The sequence below is a fragment of the Plecotus auritus genome (assembly GCF_963455305.1).
Source record: "Plecotus auritus genome assembly, chromosome: 1".
NCBI classification, from domain to species: domain Eukaryota; kingdom Metazoa; phylum Chordata; class Mammalia; order Chiroptera; family Vespertilionidae; genus Plecotus; species Plecotus auritus.
In genome coordinates, this window is record NC_137770.1 from 206263984 (window position 1) to 206288866 (window position 24883).

Here is a 24883-nt window from a genome sequence, read left to right on the forward strand (position 1 = left end):
TATAAAAACTTGTATTATATAGAGAAAGTAAAATTGTTTCCAGGTTAAAAGAAAATTTAATTGTTTGGGATTTTTATTATACCGCGTTCCAGGAATGCCAATATACATTATACACAGTTGTAATTTCAGGGCTCTGTTAATCATGCTACTCTCTATTTATACTGTTTTGCAGCCCCCTCTCCAATCACCAATGTAAAAAAGGGGAAGATTGCAAAGAACAGCATCTCTTTGTCTTGGCAAGAGCCAGATCGCCCCAATGGAATCATCCTGGAGTATGAAATCAAATATTTTGAAAAGGTGGGACTAACAAAATAAAGAATGTCCTTTCTTCTTCTTTTTTTTTTCTTCATTTTAGAAACAGCAATTATCCAATTTGTAGAAAAGCCTGTTGCAATTTTATGTGTAAATCAATGACAATTGATTCTGCAGTCATGATTACGGAGGCGAGGAGTGCACAGGGAGCACGCTATGTGTGTCCTTCTGCTGCCAGCTAGTTTATGCTGCCGGGATACTGCCATACAGTCTAACATCAGCTTAACTGGGTTTCACAGCATTAAGAGATGAAGTCATAGGACATTTTCAAAGTGTCACAAACACTCCAGTTGCTGACCTTCATTACTGATTGAGGTGTACTACAAGAAAAAGCGCTGTGTACAATAACCCTGCATAATACCTATGCTATTAAGGAAGTGTGAACAGATAAGATGTGTATGTAATGTATAAATTTTTAAAATCCATAACAAAGTAGCATAAAATCCAAAAACTGTACATAATATTTATTTTAAAATTTGGGGCCCAAAATTGGAAATGTGTGCTTCACATTCCCTGTATTTTCTCGATTTCTTCTTCCCTGAGCTGACCCTTGGGTCCATGCTTATATGTTTGCCATAATAGTTTTTGAGGTCTGAAGGCAAAAATCACCCTACTTCTTCTTTTCTGGATCCACAACCAAGTGAGCTACTGATAAAGGAACGAACAAATGGAAACTAAAGATGGGCCTATAATTTCTAAAGCTGGACTGGAGTATTTGGCTTAGATATGCAGCCATCATGAGTCTTCCAACTCCCAGCCCCATTTCACTGTGATTTTTGTGGTCTGGATCTGAGTGACATGCACCCCTAGAACAACCTGGGTTCTAACAGAGGAGATGAAGAGATAGGAGTTCCCAATCAGCCTTGTCATTAGTGGATAGGAGTAACTGACCCAGAAGTGTGTGTCCTTCGGAAGTAGAAGTGAGGGTGACTGTAGATTATAATGCAGAGAAGCAGTTCCCAAGAGGGAAGGGTAGGGCTCAACCACACTGACTCAATTGCTTCTCCCAGACTCACAGAGACATCACTCTTACCCTCTTAAGGAAGAGTGAAGAGGGTAAGAGGTAGTACAAAAACTTATTTTGCAATACCTAAGAAATTGCCCAAACTATACATGGGAACAGAGTGCCACCACTCTGTTATTGTTATTAAATTGTTATTCTTATACTAATGCAAAAATATAATGGAAAATGCTGATTACTTATTAATAAAAAATACTTTAAAATCCAACATTATATATGTATATATATGCATAGATAAGAGTATAAGTAAATACATTGAAATAATTCAATGCATTATAGAATATATATTTTAATTTTTCTTTTATTTATTGATTTGACAATTACTTGTATAAAAGTATAACAGAGTACAAAATAGTAGGATGTGTGGGGAGGTTGAGAACAGGGCTAGCTACATATTCTTTCTAGGTCTTGTCTGTCTGTACAATGTTCATATATTGATTTTATAAATAGACGAGGAACCGGAAATTATTTCTTTTGAAATTGTTTTACTAGGAATGACTTGTTGTAAATTATTGACTTAATGTAAACTATTTGATCATTAGGGAACATAAATGAAGATACTTATATTTCACAAAAAATACATTATCAAATACATTAATCACCAACAATGCTCTAAGAGAATACCTCTAATCAAAACCAATATTGAGATATGGTTTATAGATTTTATTGCAAAAAACAAGTAAATTAAGTAAAATGTTATATTAATTATCCCTAACTGATCCATTTCTCCAAATTGAAGTCTAAATTCAACAGGTCTACAATTTAAACATATTCTATATCCAAATATAATTTGTTAAAGTTTGCATTTCTTACTCAATTGTTTATAAACGTTTTTTACTGAATACTCATGCAAAGTTAGGTAACTAGAGCTATATGTGTGTGTGTGTGTGTATATATATAATTATATATATATATGAACATAGACTGAATTTTTGTAAATATTCTAAATCCCCAAATTTTTATTGTAATTAAATTTGATTTTTTTAAAAGTTGAAATGCATATTGGCACTTAAAAATAACTGTACACCAAAAACTATGCATCTGAATATCTGTCTCTTAGATGAAACTAAGTTCAAGAGCAGGGAGACTAAATGTTCTACAAGTACTACTTTTTTAAAATATATTTTTATTGATTTCAGAAAGGAAGGGAGAGGGAGATATAGAAACATCAATGATGACAGAAAATCATTAATTGGCTGACTCCTGCATGAGCCCGCAACCTGGGCATGTGCCCTAGACCGGAACTGAGCCTGGGACCCTTCAGTCCCCAGGCCGACACTCAATCCACTGAGCCAAACTGGCTAGAGCAAGTACTTCTTTTCTAGCAGAGTGTTTCTTCCCTGAAGCAACTAGCTGCACCAATGTCTGGTTTTTCCTTTTTGTCTTTAAGGAAATTATCTTATTTTTCACATTTATGAATAAACTTTGATTATTTTTATGATGACTTCCCAGCATCTGTGTGAGTGCCATATATACAAAGGTGGGCAAAAATAGGTTTATAGTTGTCCATATGGAAAATAATAATCTACATATATAAAAGCCTAAGCGACCATTGCAACTGAATGGATGACCAAACAGACTGCATGGGGCCACTAGGCTGGCAGGGGGGTTGGCGAGGGATGACCAAATGACTGAGCAGCAGGCTGCATGGGGTGACCAGGCTGGCAGGGGGTTAGTGAGGGGTGACCAAATGACTGAGCAGCAGGCTGCGTGGGGCGACCAGGCCAGCAGGGGAGGCAGTAAGGGGTGACCAGGCTGTTGGGGTGGGGGCAGTTGGGGGTGACCAGGCTGGCAGGGGGGCACTGAGGGGCTATCAGGCTGGTGGAGAGGCAGTTAGGGGCAACCCGGCTGGTGGGGGAGGCAGTTGGGGGCAACCAGGATGGCGGGGGGGGGGGGAGTAGTGAGGGGTGACCAGGCCAGCGGGGTGGGGGGCAGTTGGGGGTGACTAGGCCAGAAGGGGGGGCCAGTTAGGGGTGATCAGGAAGGCAGGCAGGTGAGCAGTTAGGAGCCAGTGGTCACAGATTGTGAGAGGGATGTCTGACTGATCCTCAGGATCGGGCCTAAACTGGCAGTCGGATGTCCCCCAAGGGATCCTGGATTGGAGAAGGTACAGGCTGGGCTGAGGGGACACCCCCCCACACACACACCACAACCGTGCATGAATTTCATGTATCGGGCCTCTAGTTAGTAAATAATAACACAAGAATAAACTCTTTGTTTCCTATACTCACAACTGTAAACCTACTTTTGCCCCTCCTGTGTAATATAGAAGCAATGATTTATCTCTTTTTAAAATTTTCAGGCTTCTACTAGAGTTACTCAACAAGTGGTAGAGCAGAGTTCTTTTCTATTAATATTTCTTCTAATGATTGTATTCATGTGATGGAATTTTATTTGTAGTTTAATTTCTTTTAAAATCATTTCTTTCAGTAAGATTTGGTTTTATATTTAATATTTTATATATAATTCTGTATTAACACAGTTTATTAACTATATAACTCAAAGTGAGAAAATGATTTGGGAAGAATGAGTTCTATACATTCCCCAATAAATAAATAATAAGTTGCCTACCTACATGAAATAAAAATCAACAAAACCGTTTATATAATACATTACTTGGGGAAGTTATTAAGTTTTTTGGTCAATATTTTTTTTTTATAATGAAGATATTAAATCCCAGACCTTTTTGCCAAGCTAAATAATCGAGCATACCAATAAAAAACATGTAAAGGTTTGTTTTGAATTTGCTTAACACTTTCAGAAGAAGGACAAAAAAAGGATAAGGAGCTTTTATACCGTGTATTAAGACAGGGGTCCTGACAGGTTTCCAGAGTTCATTTGGAACCTTCAGAATGCCACCACTACTTTCCTGGTTGGTTCTTGGCCAGACACAGGTGGCAGAGCTTTCCAGGGCTCATGCATTTGCCAGCTGGCATTTCTGCCTGCAATTGCCCTGCTCTAATAGAGGTCATTGGGCCTCTCTGCTCCTGCATGGTGATGGGCCCACTGCCATCTCTTAATTAAAGGCAGAGGCTGAGGGAAGCTGCCCCTGGGCAGGGTGTTAGCCAGCTGGCTCCTGCTGTCCAGGCCCTCCCCTCCCTGCTTGTGAACTGTTTGCTAAGCAGCTGGGGAAATGTAGCTCATTTGCTCAGCGGGGGAGGGGGCAGGAAGGCAGCAAAAGCCACTGCCTGAACCAAGGACTTGGCAGCCTGCTGTCATGTGGTTGTGGGTGTTAAAGATGTGTACATAGGATTTGTGATATGGAGGAAATTTTAACCTGACAGTGATTGAAAGGAGTGGAGCAGAGGTAAATGTTGGAAGATATTTAGGTAATTCAACAAGTGTGTTTATGGGCTTTGATCCCTTAGAAATATGCTTTGCAAGTCCCTTCAATAAGATAGTATTCAACTACTCAATGAGACAATGTACAATTAGACCTATGAGAAGGAACCACTAAGACATACATAATATTAACAGGAAATCAGAATGTTGCATTATTTTATGCAACTGATATTAGATACTGTATTATTTCAAGAAGGAAATTTCCAATTTCCTTGCGATGTTTTTTCTTCTTTTTTCTGGCAAAATGTACTCCTGGTGACTTCAATAGTTAGGAGTTCCAACCATGTAAACTTGTCTTTTTTCTTTTCCTTAGAAGAATTTATCATCATTCTATAGGGTTAAGTCAAATTTACCTACAAGCTATGATGTTGTAGAAGTTGTGCTGGTTACTATGTATATTATTTCCATCTCTCTCTGTGCTCACGATGCTCTTAATAAATAACTTCATCCCATTTTAAATGTCAAATAATAATAAACAGAGCCACTTTAAAACAGAGTTTGAACCAGAGGAACCGCCTTGCATATTTTATGCATCAAACTTTAAAAATGTTCAAACAGTTCAAAATGACCTTTGGCCTGGGCCTAAAGCAACATTGAATCCCAAATAACTGTTTGTAAAAATAACATGAAATCAGATATTATGACCATCTGATGACCACTGAACTAAATTTTTTTTTAAAGTTTTAGATTGACCTCACTATGTCAGCTTATCTATATCAGTAGAAATGCCTTCCATTTATGTACTGATTCCCCCTTCTTTTTCATAAGTATCCTCTGCCCTTGTCTTCTAATCAGAACACTATTTGGGCTTCTGCATGAATCAGTGCTTTACTGAATAGCTATCCTTTGATCTCAAATAAAGGCTTGTTGCTTCTCACTTTGAAAGGATTTTTATTTTTAGGTTAACATATCAAAGAAAAAAACAGAGGTTGAGTTGTATACTCACATTTATACACATACTTGAATTGCATGGCTGAATTTCGAACACTGATATTCCTGTGCACTTTTCTTAAAAAAAAATCTTCTTACTTTACATTATAAATGTTAATATTTTATTTAACAATCATAGCTATATCAAATATATCAGAATCCTAAATGTAGTTTTGTCTAGATTGTTTTTCACCAACTTAAATTCTCTTTAAACTAATTGCAAATAATGGCAAACAGATATTATATCATTTCTTACTGAAAATTACTGCTTCATTCATAAACTGGGAAGTATAATAGCATCGAGAAAGTCTTGCATATTCAGTCACAATCTTGAGCATACTCAGAACATCAGTAAACACAATAGTTTATAGAAGCTATTTGCCTCTTTTAAAAGATAGTCTGCTTTTTCACTGCTGTATTCTTAGCATTTAGAAGGGGTATTAGGGTAGATGAGAGAAGATCAGTAAATGTTTGAGTGAAGAAAATTACTGACATTATTAGTCAAATTTTACAGGATTTAATTATCTATTTTAAATCCTTTGCAAAACTCTATTTTTTTTTCCTGAACACTTTAACGATTAGGCATTTAAATTAATCTATGTATTAAAAAAATGGAGATCAATTGTTTGCATGGAGTGAATCAGAAAACCTATTTGGATTAGAAATGAGACCATACTGATTTGGAGAGAAGTTTGGATATACAGTATTTAACTCTAAGATAAATTTACATGTTGGATCATATTAAATGAGGAATGATAAAACTGCTATGAAAGAAGGAGGCTTATATGGTTGTATATTTTAGATTTTATTGGTAGTAGTATAGAACATGGATAGAAGTTGACTTATATGTCAAATTATTTAAAACTTTAAAATAATAATTATGACAAAACACATATTTTATAGTTTAGTGTTTATACACACATTACCTATTTCATTCTTACAACATCTCTTGGAGGATATCCAGGCACCAATTCTCTACCCCAATTTTAACAGTGAAGGAAACTAAAGATAAAAATAAGGATGGACTTGCTGTATTTTAGCAGGTAATTTCAGTGTTCTCAGGAAAGTAATGTTCATGGTGTGCTGCTATTGATTGTAAACTTCATGGAAGAAGGACTGTGGTTTGCATTTGTTTTGGATTTTAATACACTATGAAGATTAAATAATAATAATTTCCCTATTAGAGTGCTGGAGAAGTAAATGTTATGTTTTTGTTTTTCTCTTAGGATAAAAATCATTTAGATATTATTCCCATTAAATCTTTTTTAAAATTAATACACGTTTCTATTTGTAAAGACCAAATTTCCTGGAATATTTTGTAAATGATGGTTTACAGTCATCAACCAAGTCATTGTAATTAAAGACCAAATCTTAAAAAGGAGGAAAAAATATCTCTGACAATTATTTATCTTTATGTGTCCTTTAATATCTATCAGAAATGTAATACATATAGAAAGACCTTAAGGAAAAAACAAGGTTAACCATGAATTCACACAGAAAAACAAAATAAAGGAGAAAGTTTAAAATAGAGACTTTGTGTTTTAAATCTTTATAGGTCTAAGATTTTATATTCAGCATAGTAACTTCAGCAATGTGAGGGTTTACAGGTGTTAGTCTAGACTTTTGTTAACAATCAAAATTAGAACAGTTCCTCTTTGTTTCGATTTCCAAACTATCTCTCCAGTGATTGTTTTCACTGTCCCCATTTACTACACACCCAAACAAATAATAAAAAATTTTAAAAAGTTGTAAGGAAAAGTGAAAAAAAAAATAGAAAGTTTTAAAAAATGAAACTATTTTTTGCTTTTATATATTTTTAAATATTCTTCATTTTGACTTAGCAAATTAAAATGACAGTTCTCTAGTGAAGCAGTCATTGCCTCTCCCAAGCCCTAAATATGATTAGAAATCAAATTCACTGAAGATATAAAGCATAAGTCTTACCGGATAGTGTATGAGACACTGTCACCTACTTCTATGAACAGACAGCATGTTAGATGTGCTCCAATAAAACATTCTGAGAAAAACAAGCGCACAAATAACAATACTAAATAGTCTGTAAGATCATTTACCTCCTGTAAGTTGTATTTTAAAAGTATGCAGATTTATTTTTGCCAAAGGCAGATATGGCGACATGTCACCCACCATCACTGAGTTCTAGACAGCACCATAACTAGCACACCTAGTATGTGTAGGTGTTTTTTCCTACAACATTATATCTATACTAACAGCAAATTCGTTTCTGATTTGTCTTCTTATCTATGATTCTAAGCTTTGCTGCCATTAGTAATTCATATGTTGACTTTTTTTATTGAATGTACATGTGTAATCCTAGGACCAAGAGACCAGCTACACAATCATCAAATCGAAAGAGACGACTATGACTGCAGAGGGCTTGAAACCAGCTTCAGTGTATGTCTTCCAAATTCGAGCACGCACCGCAGCAGGCTACGGGGTCTTCAGTCGAAGATTTGAGTTTGAAACCATCCCAGTGTGTAAGTCATTTTAATTACTGTCAACTCATGTCTCCGCAATGGTTACCAGAAAAGAGTCAGTGGATCAATACTCTCCCTGGGCATGCTGTCAGCCTCCCGCTCCTTCTCCGCCTCCCAGGCCTGACCCTTTCTGGCGGGCAGCCTCTGGATGCTGTTGGGGTAGGTTAGCGGGTTAACACGCCGGTCCTTACTCCTCATCCAATTACTTCTATGGGGAGGGGAAACATGAGGGGATCCTTAAGAAATGTTTAAACCTTGCTTTTAAAGGCTTCCTTCCCACTGCTTCCATACTTTATTGAATTATTGCCGCTTACTTTTCAGTTGGTTTATTGAACAGTGCTACCAGGCTTAGACTTTCTATGAAAACTCCACAGGGAGCTTTCCTGAGAATTGATTTTGGCAAGAAAATGGTGGTCTTAGGAACCAGTCTGATGGCTTTAAAAAATCAAAATCTCTGGAAGGAAAGCTGAGTAGAGGGTCTATTACTGGAAAACCTTTCTTATGCCAACTCTCCCCCCGCCCCCATAAAATAGCACATAACATTCTCCTCTTTAATGTCAAACAAAATATTTAGATTACTTACTTGTCTTAAAGTGCATGTTAAAACCAGACTAGAAGAAGACTTGTTTATAATACATGTCATTTTACACACTTTAAAAAGCCAGGCTTTGTAAGAAGTAGTGATTTTAAAATTGAGAAAATAAAATACATTTTTCCTCCTTTTGAAAACCAACAAAATGAGAGCTTACTTCTGAGATTTACTTTGCAATGATTAGAAACATAATTAAATTAAAATTTCAATAAAACTATGAAATGCAGATCTTTTAAAATATATATACTTGTTTAAAGCATGTTTAACCGAATTACCTAAACAATTTTTATTATATAAAAAGTAGCTTTTTAAAAAAAAATGTTACTTAATTTTATATAGTTTAGGATACCCTGGGAAAAATGATAAATTATATTTTCTGTGCAGGAAAATTTTATGTCTGAAGTTTAATTGAAGCTAATGAAATTTGAACATTTAATGCTATTCATCAAAGTTTCTTAAATAAAGAATAAATTAGTCACAAAATCCTTATAATATTGGCAATATTTTGGTTATTTAATCTCACCTTAAACCCTAAACTGGATTTATGACAAAAGGCTTGTTATATAAGTTGGGCACGCTAATAGGCCTTATTTCTGGTTTGGTAAAAATTAGTACAGCATGATGCTTAGGTGGTTTACCAACTCTGGGGTCAGTATCACCAACCAGTACCTCACAATATTCTTGAGTGCATTGATAACAATGCAAATAAAAGACCCAGTTTAAAAAAAATACAAAATTCTACTCAGTTTTAGGATGTTGCATGTTCCACAACTCTTTTTTCCCCCAGACCTTTTAATATACTTTTCCTTACTTTTTAAAATGCATATTTTTATTTTTATTGATTTCAGAGAGGCAGGGAGAGGGAGAGAGAGTTAGAAACATCAGTGATGAAACTCATTGATTGGCTGCTTCCTGCAAATCCCCTACTGGGAATCGAGCTCACAACCCAGGCATGTGCCCTTGACCGGAATCGAACCTGGGACCCTTCAGTTGACAGGCCAACACTCTATCCACTGAGACAAACCAGCTAAGGTCCTAACTTTTTTTTTTTTTAATTAAAGAGCAAATTCTGGTTATGCCAAAATTTATCAATCTGAGAACTGAGAGAACTAATATGAGGTCATTTTCCATATACTTTTTAAAATGCTCATATAAGCCTGTCTACATTTTATAATTTTCTACATAATTTCTAGAAGAAAAAATATCAGTCAAATATTTATTACTACAAAAGTTGACTTCAGTGTTATTAATAGATTCTAAAAATATGTCAGGGCTGTCTGCCTCCTAGCTATTAATGTGGAATTTTATTTTTACTTGAATATATGTACATATATTTACAAACATTTTAAAAAAGATTTTTTCTTTGTACAATGTACCTATTGCATACCATCCCCTTTGAACTTTATGTAGACTCTTTTCTGGATATAATTCAACAAGGATGTATTGAGCACCTATCACATATAAGTCTTTGTTAGGCTCTGGAGAAATCATCAAAAGCAACACCTGGAAACTTCTCTCCAGAGACTAAGAATGCAGTTTATTTAATTCTAAAGGATGAATATTTGTTACAAAACCATTTTAGAATACTAATTTTGTTTATTATTTATTTTATTTTATTCTACACATCAAAAGATTTTCACTGTGGGCACTTCAAGTGACTCAACAACTAATCACTCCTTTCTTGAGGTTTGTAGTCAAATAGGGAGTTAAAGAAGAAAAATGGTAATAATTAAAATAACCCTTCCTTTTTAGAACTTCTGTAACATTTATGTTATATGCCAATCATTTGACAATTATTTGTGCAGTATTTTGTGCAATCACTTGAATTATTTTATTAGGCAACTATTTATTTAATATCATAATTTAGTACTTCACATACATATATTCTTTTTATAAGAGCCTGAAAATACTAGAATGCAAGAATTATGGTATGTTAAATGTATTTTCATGTTTTATAATACCATCATCAATAATTTTCTTTTGATGGGTGACAAGAATACTGGCTTTCATGAATCACCATTACTAAGGAAAGTCTAGTTTATTCAGGTATGTTAGGAAAGACAATTATCTGAAAATAATTGCTGTGCACATGAACTTTAAAAAGAATTTTCTAATTGGTTACTCTAACTTAGAATAATGATGCATAGTAATGATACATTGGCACATTATATTATTGGTTTGCTTAATTTTTAAAATTTATTTATTCATTTATATTATACTTTAGTCAGAAAATTGAAGGGCTTTCTTTTCATCTACATTATTTTACATGCCACAGATATAGCCCTAAAATCAAATGTAAATAGTAGTGAAAATAGGAACGCAAAAAATATTTATCTTAGAAAGAATATCCACTTTAATTTTGTTGTGAATATAAATAACATATTTCAAATTGACCCTTTAACTTATCCTTATTCCTAACAAGTAATGATAAAAACACCAACAAATAAATGTAACATAAATGAAACCATCTAGCCAAACTAGTTAGCTCTTTTTCTGTGTTTTTTTTTATATAAATAATTTATAATTTTAATAGTATCACTGAATCTGTCTTAATTCCTACTGTCCAAGAAATACTTTTATGTTTCTTTTATAATCCCCCCCAATGAATCACTTCCTTTCATCCAACTACTTTGATTCAAATCTGTGTAATCCAACCCCTGGAATAATGCTATTCTGTTTTTTATTGAAATAATTGTAGATTAATGTGCCATTGTAAGCAACAATACAGAGAACTCTTGTATACTTTCCTGTTTCCCTCAATGGTAATATTTTGCAAAACTATAGTATCATATCACAATAAGGATACTTGACATCGATGGAATTCATCAATTTTATATTTCCTAGTTATCCTGTGTGTGTGTGTAAGTTAAGTTCTATATAATTTGGTCAGTTGTGTAGGTTTGTGTATTTATCATCTCAGTCAAGATACTGAATAGCAACAAAATCAGAGGATCCTTCATGTTGCCCTTCTATAATCACATCCACTTCCTTTGATGAAAATTCCTATTCCATAACTAATCCTTGGCAACCACTGATTTCTAAACATGCATCTTAAAATTTTGACATTTCAAAATATTTTATTATTTGAGTCAACTAGTATGTTACCTGTTAGTTTAGAATTGGCTTTTTTCACTCAGTATAGTGATTCATCCAAATTGTTGAATATATCAAGTTTTTTCTTTTTATCATTGAGTAGTATTTCATGATGTGTATATACTCCAGTTTGTTTAGCCATTCACATGTTGAAGGACATCTGAACTGATTCCAGTTCTTGCTATTATAAATAAAGATGTAATGAACATTCTGGTACATATTTTTGAGTCAACCTAAGTTTTCATTTCCCTGGGATAAATAACTACAAGTACAATTCTTGTATCATGAGGTAATTGCTTGTTTAATATGGTAAGAAAATGCCAGATTATTTTTCAGCATGGCTGTATCATTTTACACTCCCACCAGCAATGAATTAGTGATCAATTTCTCCACATTTTCATCACATTTAGTATTGTCATTATTTCCTTTCTTCTTTTTTTAAAAGTCATATTGGACAGGTATGTAGTGATATTTTATTGTGGTTTAAATCTGAATTTTTCTGATGGTTAGTTAGTTCAACAACTTTTCATGTTTTTATTTGCTTGCCATGCTGTTTTAAATTGTCCATGTCTTATGTACTCATTATAAAAAAATGGTAACTTTGATCATGTTATTCTGATTAAGAAAATTAATAGATACTTATTGCTATAGGAAACAGATTCCAAATTCTTAGCCTATCCTTCCATAGCTCTTATAATCTGGCTCTAACACAACCTCTCACCTTCAATTTTAACTGCTTAAAAATATAGCTAAAATCTAGAGACTATCTATGTAATATGTGTTTGTAGCCAGGAGTGTGAGAAGCAAAGTAATGGAAAATAATGTGAGTTTTCTACATATGCTACTTTACAGTTCCCAATCATGACATACAATGATTGAAAAAAAAATAAACATTGTTATTTAATAAGAATCAATAAATAAATCAACAAAGAAAAGTGCTGATGAGGATGTGGGAAAAAGGGAATCTTAGTACACTGTGAGCAGGAATGCAGACTGATACAGCCACTGAGGAAAACAGCATGAAGTTTCCTCAAAAAGATTAAAAGTGGGCCTAACCAATGGCAACATTTTGGGAGGGATAGGAAGGACTCTAACAGTGGAGTTAGGTAAAACAAAAGGTTGTGCAATTATATTTAACAATGGAGTGTGGAATTGATTCTGTTTTATTTCTAAAAAATTTTACATCACTGATATAGAGGAGGTGGGGCTGGATTTGTGTGCTGAGAAAATGAGGAAGACTCATTATGGAGATGATTTTGTTAGACCATTAGTAAGACTCAAAAGTGCTGGAATGGGGGCATATGGACACATATGAAATACCTTAATCAATAAAAAAAATTGAAAAAAAAAGCGTTGGAGCAGCAGTTGGAGTCCAATCCAAGTAATTTTTACAGGCCAAGTCTGCATGGTTTTCACTAGAAACAGTGCTCCTGCCAAAAAGAAAGTTAAAACTGAGAAAAAGCAATGGTTTAAGTAATCTGAGTTTAGAGAATATAAAGCAAATCTTAGGAAAGGCTATTAGTGATAGTAGGCTATCTTTACCCTACCCTATTTATACTGTTCATCAGTATTAAAATCCCTACTCCAAATCTCAGTATCAAGGAATAGGAGAAAACAGAGTGAAGATTCATTAAATTCCAACTATTATCATCCAAGAAGAGGTTGAATAAGATCATAGATTTAGGTTGTAAATAATAGTTTTTCTTGTGTATAAACCAGCTGTTGATACTGAACCCTAAAGACTGGTCTGAAAGGATTGAAAGTGTAGATCAGTGCAAGAAGATGGTCAGAGTGAAACCAAAATCTCAGTGGAACTTCCAAATTATGAAACCAAAATGTAGGGTGTTGGGTCTGAGTTCCTTGTCTCAAAAAATCAAATAATGAAGTGAGGGACAAAAAACAGTTAGTGGAAGCAAAGTTTATTGGGGAATCCATGCAAATTAAAGTCTGTTAATCCATGTGTAGAGTCCCATATGGACATAAGCCACTGGAGCGAGGGAGTGCACCTCCTGCCATTAACCTAGCGGCTGTAAGGGAGAGAGGAAGTGCACATACTTTTTTGTATATACGCTTGTTAGTTCCTGATTAGTCCTTTCAAAGAATTTTGCCTTAGCAACATCTTGGGATTGGTTTCTACGCCTTACTATTTTGTGATTGGTTATCTGCAAGCTGTCTGTCTTAGCAACATTTTAAAGCTCATGTCTCCCACAAGCTCCCTTCCTACCCTACCCAGTTGGGTGTTTCAGTAACTCCACTAGTTTTACTTCCTTTTCTTCCCCCACCTCCCTCAAGAGAGTCAGTCAATTTTGGTTAGAAAGAATTAAGGGACAGGTGACAGGAATAGAAAGGGAAGTGTTTAGATGTCCAACACTTATCTGGGGCCAAGATCTGGGCCAAGATTTGAGAAAGGATTGAAAACAACAAAACATGGGAAGTAGCGTTGGTATTAGATTTCATAACTTAGGATTTGTTATATTGGAGGTGAACTAATGCCTCACTTTCAATTTATCAGAACCATTGTTATTAAACTACTAGAGGCCCAGTGCACGAAATTCGTGCATGGCGGGGGTGGGGGGGGAGTGGAGAGGGTGTCCCTCAGCCCAGCCTGCACCCTCTCCAATCTGGGAACCCACGAGAGATGTCTGACTGCTGGTTTAGGCCTGATCTTGGTAGGATCAGGCCCAAACGAGCAGTTGGACATCCATCTCACAATCCAGGACTGCTGGCTCCCAACTGCTTGCCTGCCTGCCTTCCTGATTGCCCTTAACCGCTTCTGCCTGCCAGCCTGATCACCCCCTAACCACTCCCCTGACAGCCTGATTAATGCCTAATTGCTCCCCTGCCAGCCCAATTGCCCCTAATTGCCTTCCCCTGCCAGCATAGATAGGATATGCATGCTAGGTATCCTATTGATGGTTTCCTAAGAACATCAGTAAAATTTATGTTACTTATTTTAATTGGGTTATCAGGGCAAAGAAACTTTTCTTGATTATCCTATCTAATAAAAGACTAATATGCAAATTGACTGTCACTCCAACACACAAGATAGCTGCCCCCATGTGGTCAAAGATGGCTGCCCCCATGTGGACACAAGATGGATGGCCACCACAAGAGAACCAGCAGGGGAGGGCAGTTGGGAGGGACCAGGCCTGCAAGGGAGGGCAGTTGGGGGCGATCAAGCCTGCAGGGGAGGGCAGTTAGGGGTGACCAGGCCGGCAGAGGAGGGAAGTTGGGGATGACCAGGCCTGCAGGGAAGGGCAGTTGGGGAGGACCCAGGCCTGCAAGGGAGGGAAGTTGTGGGTGACCAGGCCTGTAGAGGAGGGAAGTTAGGGGTGACCAGGCCTGCAGGGAAGGGCAGCTGTGGGGGATCCAGGCCTGCAGGGGAGAGCAGTTGGGGTGGACCAGCCTGCAGGGAAGGGCAGTTGGAGGGGATCAGGCCTGCAGGGGAGAGCAATTTGGGGGGACCCAGGCCTGCAGGGGAGGGCAGTTGGGGGGAGGACCAGACCAGCAGGGGAGGGCAGTTAGGGGCAAACAGGCTGTCAAGGGAGCAGTTAGGCATCAATCAGGCTGTCAGGGGAGTGGTTAGGGGGTGATCAGGCTGGCAGGCAGAAGCGGTTGGGGCAATCAGGAAGGCAGGCAGGCGAGCAGTTGGGAGCCGGCAGTCCTGGCTTGTGAGAGGGATGTCCAACTTGCCCATTTAGGCCTGATCCCATTAGGGGTCCCAGATTGGAGAGGGTGCAGGCTGGGCTGAGGGACACATGCCCCATGCATGAATTTCATGCACCGGGCCTCTAGTTGAGATATAACTTTCTAATTATGTCTATATTCCTTCTTAATTGTAATTGTATTCTTAAAATATAAAATATGTCATCTAAATCCATTTATTTTAAATAAAAAACAATGTAAACAAATTTAATCTTACTGCCAAGTTAAAGTACTAAAAGTCTGCTTTGATTTTGTTTTCAAAAAAGTGGTCCTACTTACAAAATATACTTTTTGATCATATTCTGCTTCAAATCATAGTTTCTAAAATTATATCCAGAATAATGATATTACATTTAACTTCACTGATGTCATAATCACATCATTTTGGACATCAACCCATGTCTATGTGAAAAAGTTCTAAGGTAACCATACTTTTTCGTTTTTCTAGAGAACAGCCACATGCAAATTCTAAGCATGTCGGATCTCATAGACTTAGCACCTCCTATTTAGATTAAGTTGTTTGAAATCAAGGGCTAAGTTCCATTTATCATGCAAACCAAAGATCCCTAGATGACTACTGTGCAAACAATTACACTCATTTTTCTATGATGACAAGGAAATGATCAGTGACTTAGTGATTCTTTCAGATTTCCATTTGGAGAGCAAATACTTTTCCCTAAAGATGTTTTTTTTTTTTAATTACACACTTTTGAGAAGCGATATTAGAGGGAAATCCCAGCCTAGTGTGGGTGAACTGCTTAAACCATGCATTGATTACCAACCATTAAGCAGTTTTTATTTGAATGCATATGATGACATTAACCATAAACTCCATTTTCTGTCTTCTATCAGCAGTTGCAGCATCCAGCGATCAAAGCCAGATTCCTATAATTGCTGTGTCTGTGACAGTGGGAGTCATTTTGTTGGCAGTGGTTATGGGCTTCCTCCTCAGTGGAAGGTAAGTGATGAAGCTGTGATTCTCAACTTTTGCATCTGATGTCTGCCCTACCTTGATCTGACCATTTGTCTATTAAGCACATCCCAAAGTAAACCAGGCAAGCAACACATTTATCAGTAGACAACCTCAATGTCTGATGTATTTCTTAAGCCTTACCTTGTCCCTGTGAGTGCTAAGTTTTAAGCATACAGTTTATCTTTGTCAGGTATGCTTTCTTCACAAGAATAGTATTAACTTATTGTTTATTCTGTCATTTATAGAACCATATCTTTGATAGAGTTGTTTTGTTTTTTTTTAATCTGACATTTGTTTCCTCTCAGAAGTATTTATGGTTCCTGTTTCAGTTTTAGCATTTGGGATATAGACTGTGTCTGTGCCTAGTAGGTTGAGAGGAATGGGACTAATAATTCAAGTTAGCCAGCATTCTGGCCTAACAGGGTGATGGATACAAAGCAGACACTTTGGCAAACAAGTGTTTTGTGAAATAACCAGCCCTTGTAATGCCTGCTTTTATTTTCAGATTCTGAGTGATTTCAACCTGAATACATCAATCATAGTATATATGGATTCAAAGTAAATTTTATTGACTGTTTTGTCAACAGAAACATTAATATGTGTTTTTGAAGAAAAATAAAATAGGTAGATCCCAAATAAAAACTTTCCTAAAATATATATAAATAATTAAATAGACAAATAGAAACATGATTGTACTCTATTCTACAACAAACATACTTAAATGTTTAATCTAGGCCATTGTTAAAATAGGTATTTAGTAATGAGAGCTTCAATTTGAAAATGTTTTGGTGTTAGAATATTATAGAAAACTTGATGAAAGTCTTCATGGAAATACTTAAACCTGAACAAACATGTGAAATGTACTGTAAGGCCCCCCAAAAAGGTCAGGAAATCAATATTTATATTGATTTTGTTACTGTTCTAGTCATTTACTTTTGATCTTCAGCACTATATGCAGAATTAGGCACCTTTCAATACACTATTTTGAAAAGAATTATGGCTATATCCATAAATTGCAGTAGCAACAATTTATTTTCATAAAACTTGTTACTTCCTTTGAACACCCTTTCTCTTTGTACCTGAAAATTCTGTTTCTTCTAGTTCTTGTCATTTACCAGTAAGAGTGCTCAGGCTTTTCTTAAGAATATATGTAGGAATCCATTGCTTACTTTCAATGTTAATATAACAGCAGTACCTTTTTAGAACATCTCTGGGAAGCTGTGTGTGTTCTGTGATGTCAGCTAGCCCTTTCCAGGAAGAAAGCCAGGGATCTAGTGCCCACTGATATCTTCTCTCTAAACCTGGGGAGAATTCTCTACCTTTGTTCCAGGTTTCTGGAAGATGAGCTAATTCCACCAGTTTTGTCTTAAAAACTTTGCTTAGATTTTGATCAAATAAGATCACTAAGTTGAGTAAATTGTAATTACTAAGAAAACTACCATGTGATAATGTGTCTTTTCTACCCCCAAAGGGTAGATAACTGGGATACTTTTGCAGAGCTGGTTTGTAATATGATTTATTTACTTCTGACTGAGAGGTGAGTTGTTTCTTCCCTTCCAATAACTCCAGAAGCATTACTTATATCTAGGGAATTGGGATCAGAAGAAGGTATTTTGTTTGTTGGGCCCACACTTAGGAGAAATTAGTAAAATAGGAAGAATGAATCAAGGTCTAGAAGCCAATAAATTTGTGTGTTTGTGGGTTTATTAAAATATAACAAGTATTTTATTATAGTCTTTGCACACTATATTTATTTAACCTAAGTAATGTTAATATGAATTTATTGATGACATACAGGTATACGGATTCTTCTTATCTGTATGTGAATAAGCCACTTTTTGTTCATATATATATATATATATATATATATATATATATATCTTAAAAGCAATTTGTTTTGTTATATTTATAGCATTACACAAACTATTATTTGGTAACTGAATATAGCTTAGCAGACACATACACAGAAATTCCATATGTACCTGAGTTTCTTGTATAAGAATAACTAAATTTTAGTATGATTACTCAGGTATACTGGAATCACATCTACACCAAAGGCACAAAACTAAATTTTCAGCATAACTAAGTCCAAGATGTGGTAAGATAAAATGTTAGATGCATTGTCTTACAGAAATATATTACTTTTTAAAAATAAAAACCTTATGGATTTATGGATTGTTGACTCATATGAATTTTTTTTATTAATTTCAGCTTATGATGTTGAAATTAGGAATTTGCAGTTTAAAGGAAAACAAGTTTACCAAAAACCAATCTGAGATTTATATTTTTCTACCAGCAAATTTTTTGAATAAAAGTTTTATTCATTTTGTTGAATGCATATTCTTGAATTTCAGGGCAGACTGGTTACATGATAGAAACATCTTTGGCCATTGTATTTTACTTTTCATAGACAAGTAATTTTGTTTGTATTGTATAAGTATACTTATTCAAAAGCTAAATGATACAATTCTTGACAGACTTTTCCCTTTTCATCCAAGGCAATGAACTTGATAATTTTGCCTGGACTAAGAAAATCTTACCTATCTTGTAGTATCTTGAATTAATTCAGCAAATATTTGTCAAACAAAAGAAAGAAAAAGAAAAACTAAATGAAGAAATGTTCCCTAAACCTATAAAGAAATTGGGAAATTATCTTTGAATACTAGCAGTTTATTGGGAAAAAAGTTTGTTGTAGGAATGGCCTAAAGACATTGAATTTTATGTGTCTCCCTCCTCTCTGTGCCAAAATGTGATTGATAAAAGCGCGTACGCACTCACACACACACACACACACACACACACACACGCACGCACGCACACGCGCACACACACACACACAACAGCATTTAGACAATTCTCTCACTAGAACTTACTGTCTTATCACTTCTAATCTCTTGAATATTTTGTAAACCAGATATTTGCTCCTAGGTAAAATGGCTTTTAATTGCAAATAATTTGACTCTTCAGTGAAGATATGGATAAATCAGTTTTAATATATTGCAAAAATATAAATATCACTTTTATGTAATATTTATCGGCAATTTATATTATCATTTGGGCTCAGAAAAAAATATATCTTAAAGATCCATATTCACTGACAATTTGTATTTTTATTCAGACCAAAGAAAAAAATTGAGGATTTTAACACACTGAATACTATGGCACTAATCTATTTCAAAAAGGAAAAAAACAAAACTCTTTTATTCTAAAATACATTGAAAGAGTTGGAGGGGTCAATGGGGGGAGGGGTTATATCTAATATTTTCAATAATAAAGAATTATTACAAAAATAAAATACATTGAAAGATGAAAAATAAATCGAGTACAGAGACCTTTTAAACTTCTTAGGATAAAACTGATTATGTAGAAATATTTTGGAGTCTTCCTACTTAGATATGGTTTTAAATAATACAGACAAGCATTATTCTTACAAAGGAAAAGGTCTTATTTTAAAAATAATAAAGAATTATAACGTTTTATGAATCTATCAATTTTAGAATTTGTGTGATTTTTCTGTTTAAAGGTGCTAAATATTCCATAGAGCATTGATTTTCAACCAGTGTGCCACAGTGCCTCAAGAATTTTTAAAATATGCAATACCTGACTATTTAGTCAGGAACACGGACCTATTTTCCTTTAGATTGTCAAATAAAATTTTAAAAAATGACAACAGCCAACACAACAATAACCTTCTAGTGTGAATGAATCATAATGATATCTATTTTTGTCAGAAAGGCAAAAAATGTATTTTTTGGTGTGCTGTAGAATTTTAGTAATTCGTTTATGTGTGCCCTGAGATGAAAAAGGTTGAAAATTGCTGCCATAGAGCATTTTCCAGAGGTTCAGACTCTCCTTTTTACTTTCCTTCTTTTTAATTTTACATGGTATTTTCATAGAACAACCGAACAATTGACATGGCCTCAGCAAGCTATGAGCTAATTATTCTGTGGTCGATAGAGAAGAAACTTCCTGATATGCACAGCATGTTGTAATTGTTTTTTAATCTTTCTCTTTTATTGGCAATGACATTGCACATTGATAACTTTCTTATTATAGCCTAATTTTGTGGCTTTTTTTCTGTTATATACTATTTTATAGGTACAAATTGTTTAATCAATCAGGCTTTTACCAGAGATTGACATTTTCACCGTCTTCTAGTTTATGTTTGAAAAAGTCTGTTACTGTGTCCTTCCCCTCTTTCTTTCCTTTGAAAAGGATCACTGATATTTAGCTGGCATTTTTTCTCGGTGTTCCCATTTTATACGGGGGCTTCATTTTGGAAATTGATTACTGGACACTTCTTAAATATGAAGCTTAAATTATCAGGATTTCTTGGTATAGGAAATACAAAGAAAACCTCTTTCAGTGGACAGAAACTTTATTCTTTTAACTTGGCTTACCATAGACATCCTGAGATTAAAGAATACATTTTTAATAGCTGTTGTGATCCCTCATTTACTACATCTTCACAAATTTAATTAAATATTAAGAAAATATCAGACTTTGCTTTTCTATTTCAATTAATTCCACATGTACTCTCAGTGATTAAAGACACACACACTTTACACACATACATGCCACACATATTTACACGTGTTTTGCATATAAACACAAGGTAAAGCTGTTTGCCAGTTTTAAAATTGGAAAACAAAACAAAGAAAACACTACAATTCCTGAAGAGATGGAAAGATCCCCTGAAGCTGTTTGGCCTTGGGTAGATTTTAAGCTATTTATATGTGACTTTCATGCTATGATGTTCCTGAGGTGATAACTTTGGTCTTAGCAGTGGTTTAATGCCTGTAAAAACAGATGAACAATTTTCTGGGCCAAAGATCTTCTCTTGTTTATCCTGATCATATTAAAATACTGTGAGTTGACATACAACTACTAAACTCTATTTTTCCCTTTGTCTTACAATAAACAATTGAAATCAATTCTTTGAAATGTCCCTTAGTTTTCTGAGGCAAAACATTTTCACAGGCCAATGGATACTATACTTAGAGACCTATCAAACTTAAGATACTGAGGCCATATCAGAAGTCTAGAGAAAAAAATCTATTTGTATAAAATGCTGCGTTAGGTATTTTTATTATTGAGAATGATATTTAAATTTAACCTTTGCAGTTTTTTCAAGTCTCTTAACGTATAACAGGTTGTAAATTACAGAGTCCAGTCTCCCCAATCTTCCATTACAAACATTAAGCATCATCTGCATATCAAACACTAAGATAGGTCCCAGTCACATGATGTAAGAAAACAATGTCTTTTTTTTTTCAAACCGTTTCAATATTAATTTAGTAGACTGACAAATGGACAGAATTTTATAAACATAATTACAACAGCTATGGATAAAAAGAGGAGTTTAAATTAGAATCACTTCCTTCATTGTTACACATTTCCTTGGACTAAAATGGTAGTCTGATTCATTAACTCAAGAAATACATGAGTTCTTTTTTTTTTTAAATATATTTTATTGATTTTTTACAGAGAGGAAGGGAGAGGGACAAAGAGTTAGAAACATTGATGAGCTGCCTCCTGCACACTCCCCACTGGGGATGCGCCCACAACCAAGGTACATGCCCTTGACCAGAATCGAACCTGGGACCCCTCAGTCCGCAGGCTGATGCTCTATCCACTGAGCCAAACCAGTTAGGGCCATGAGTTCTCATTATGTGCCTGTCACTGTTCTTATTGCTTGATGGAAAAATCTGCTAGACTTTTAAACTTTTCTTTAAGTTTATTTGGAGCCACATAACATAATTATGCTAGCATTTTGAATGCAATTATTTAATTCACACAAGTGCCAGAGTTCTGCCTACATTTGATATCTAAGTATAGATTCTTTTTTTAAATTTCTTTATTGATTAAGGTATCACATATTTGTCCTCATCCCCCCATTCCCATCCCAAATCCCTCCCCATGCATGCCCCCACCCCCCTGTTGTCCGTACCACTGGTTAGGCTTATATGCATGCATACAAGTCCTTTGGTTGATCTCTTCCCCTTACCCCCACCCTCCCCTACCTTCCCTCTGAGGTTTGACGGTCTGATCGATGCTTCCCTGTCTCCGGGTCTGTATTTGCTCTGGTTTCTCTTCAGACCGTATAAATCTTTCGCCTTTTACTAAGCATAGATTCTTAAGTGAATACTTTTTAAAGACTGTGAAGTATACTAAAACCTTCAGAGAAGCCCCTTTGCCTAACGGAAGTAACACAATAATAATACTGGTAATAACAAGTATAACATTCTCTAGCATGAGTTATGTAATACCTTCTTTGAGGCACTCTTCCAGGAGTTTTGCATGTGATAACTGACAGCACTGTATCTAAGTACTAGTTCTGTCTCCAGTTTATACTGGATAAAAGTATCTTCTTGCTGTTTCTTGAACACTGTAAAAATAGTCTCGTCTTAAGGCTTTTGCAGTGGCTCTACTTGCTACCTAACACTCCCGTGCCTCAGAGAGCCACATGGCTTCTTCTTTCTTTCATGTCTCTTCATTCTCAACCTCTCAACTGAACTTACTATGATGACCCGTGATTCCTTCTGCGGCTCATCAGACACCCTCACTCGGATTTGTGTCTTCATAACACCTGTCACCATTATACACCATAACACTAATTGCCGTTATATAGCACGTATGTTTTTATTCTGTTGATTTTTTTGTTTGTTGACCCTACTAGAATATAAGGTCCATGACGGCAGGTCTTTTTATCTCTGGCCTTTTATTCCCTCTGGGACAATGTTGGAACATAAGTATTGTATACAAGTTAGTTAGTGAGGGCCTGAGGGTTGAAAGCAACTCTGACTTTAGGACCCTTCTCTTCATTAAAAACTTCCCAGTCAGTGGCTTATTCTTATTCAGCTATGTGATTTGGATGAAACTCTGAACTCTTATGTGCCAGGTTGCTGATTCTCTGCTGCTAAAATTATTGGTACTAACATTTAAAAACTTTCCAAACTTACCAGTAATATGAATAAAATACCTCTTAGAAATTAATATGAGTAAGTAAAAGAAAGTAAGCAAGAAGTACATTGAATTTTCATGAATTCTTCCTCTGTCTTTACACATAAAAATTGTACCTGGTAAATTGTATTTATTCTGTAATCACACATATGAAATGTCACCAACTCCATGACCATTCCTGATTTTGTCAAAGCTAATTTCACCTTTTTAAAAAAATATATGTATTTTTATTGATTTCAGAGAGGAAGGGAGAGAGAGATAGAAACATCAATGATGAGAGAGAATCATCCATTGGCTGCCTCCTGCACACCCCCTACTGGGGATTGTGCCTCCAACCCAGGCACGTGCCCTTGACCGGAATCGAACCTGGAACCCTTCAGTCTGCAGGCCGACACTTTATCCACTAAACCAAACCAGGTAGGGCAAAGCTAATTTTACTTTAGCTCTCCCTCAAACATTTTATTCCCAATTGAAAAAGTCTTAGGTCTTTATTTTATATATGTCTCCCCTGATAAGTATGTGCTCATCAGATTAAAGGATAGGTTCTCAGTAAATATCCAATGACTGTATAAACGTAATAGTGAAGCTAGAGTTCAGGACTCTTTTAAAATATGCTTTAAAATGCTTTTCCAGCATGATCATTATATGTTTTTGACATGGACTCTGTTGGTTGCATAGGACAGATGCCAAATTTAAATTCCCTTAATCCAAAAGAGAATTATAGATCATATGGATGAAGCATTGCAGAGGCTTTAAAAAAATCCAAAGGACAAGCACTTACAGACTCAGGTGGTAAAATAGTGTCTGCCATGTAATTGGAAACACATGCTTCAATAATGCTCTGCCATAAATACAGTATTTAATGCCACTAATCAAAATGAGGTTATTTAGGTAGACCCTGGGACACTTTGGTATTGACAGATAAAATGAGGGAGAAAGATCAGCAAGAGGAGACTGAGAAGAACGGACCCATGAGACAGCAGGAAAGCAGACAATGGTGACATCTCCGAAGGGGGAATGGTCACTGTGTTGAACCCAGCTCACCAGTGTAGAGCTCTTGCCCTTCACTCTCAGAGCTCACATGGCACAGGCTCTGACAGGAGCCAGATATGCAGCTGCACAGATTAAATCAGTCATTAGCACTGGGACCTTAACTCAGCAGAGGACGGAGAGATTGCACTGCAGAACGCAGCACAGTAGGAGCTTATGCTTGACCTCAGAGATAGGGTCAGTCTCAGATGGTCCACATGAGCTGAGAATGAGGAAAGAGGATCTCACTCTGTCTTTTTCTTTCAATTCTCAATAATAAACCTTACCCACATGTCAAAACCCACATCAACCATTCTTCTTATCATAAAATCTTCCCTATTCCCTTCCAGTTGTCGGCAAACTGCGGCTCGCGAGCCACATGCGGCTCGCGAGCCGCAGTTTGCCGCTCTGTTGACTAATGAGTTTGG

The 24883-nt window shown here is 35.7% G+C and overlaps 1 protein-coding gene across 15 annotated transcripts in view; it reads left to right on the forward strand.

Moving 5' to 3' along the window:
* The window catches only part of EPHA5 (EPH receptor A5), a 355448-nt gene that overhangs the window by 252739 nt on the left and 77826 nt on the right, over window positions 1-24883 (forward strand). For 12 of the 15 annotated variants that reach the window (XM_080661231.1, XM_080661239.1, XM_080661243.1 and 9 more), the window contains 3 exons: window positions 173-297; window positions 7941-8100; window positions 16343-16448. In XM_080661231.1, the coding sequence (XP_080517357.1) occupies window positions 173-297; window positions 7941-8100; window positions 16343-16448 (391 nt within the window). The remainder of the gene's footprint in view (window positions 1-172; window positions 298-7940; window positions 8101-16342; window positions 16449-24883) is intronic. The other 3 variants (XM_080661238.1, XM_080661240.1, XM_080661237.1) reach the window with 1 other exon arrangement.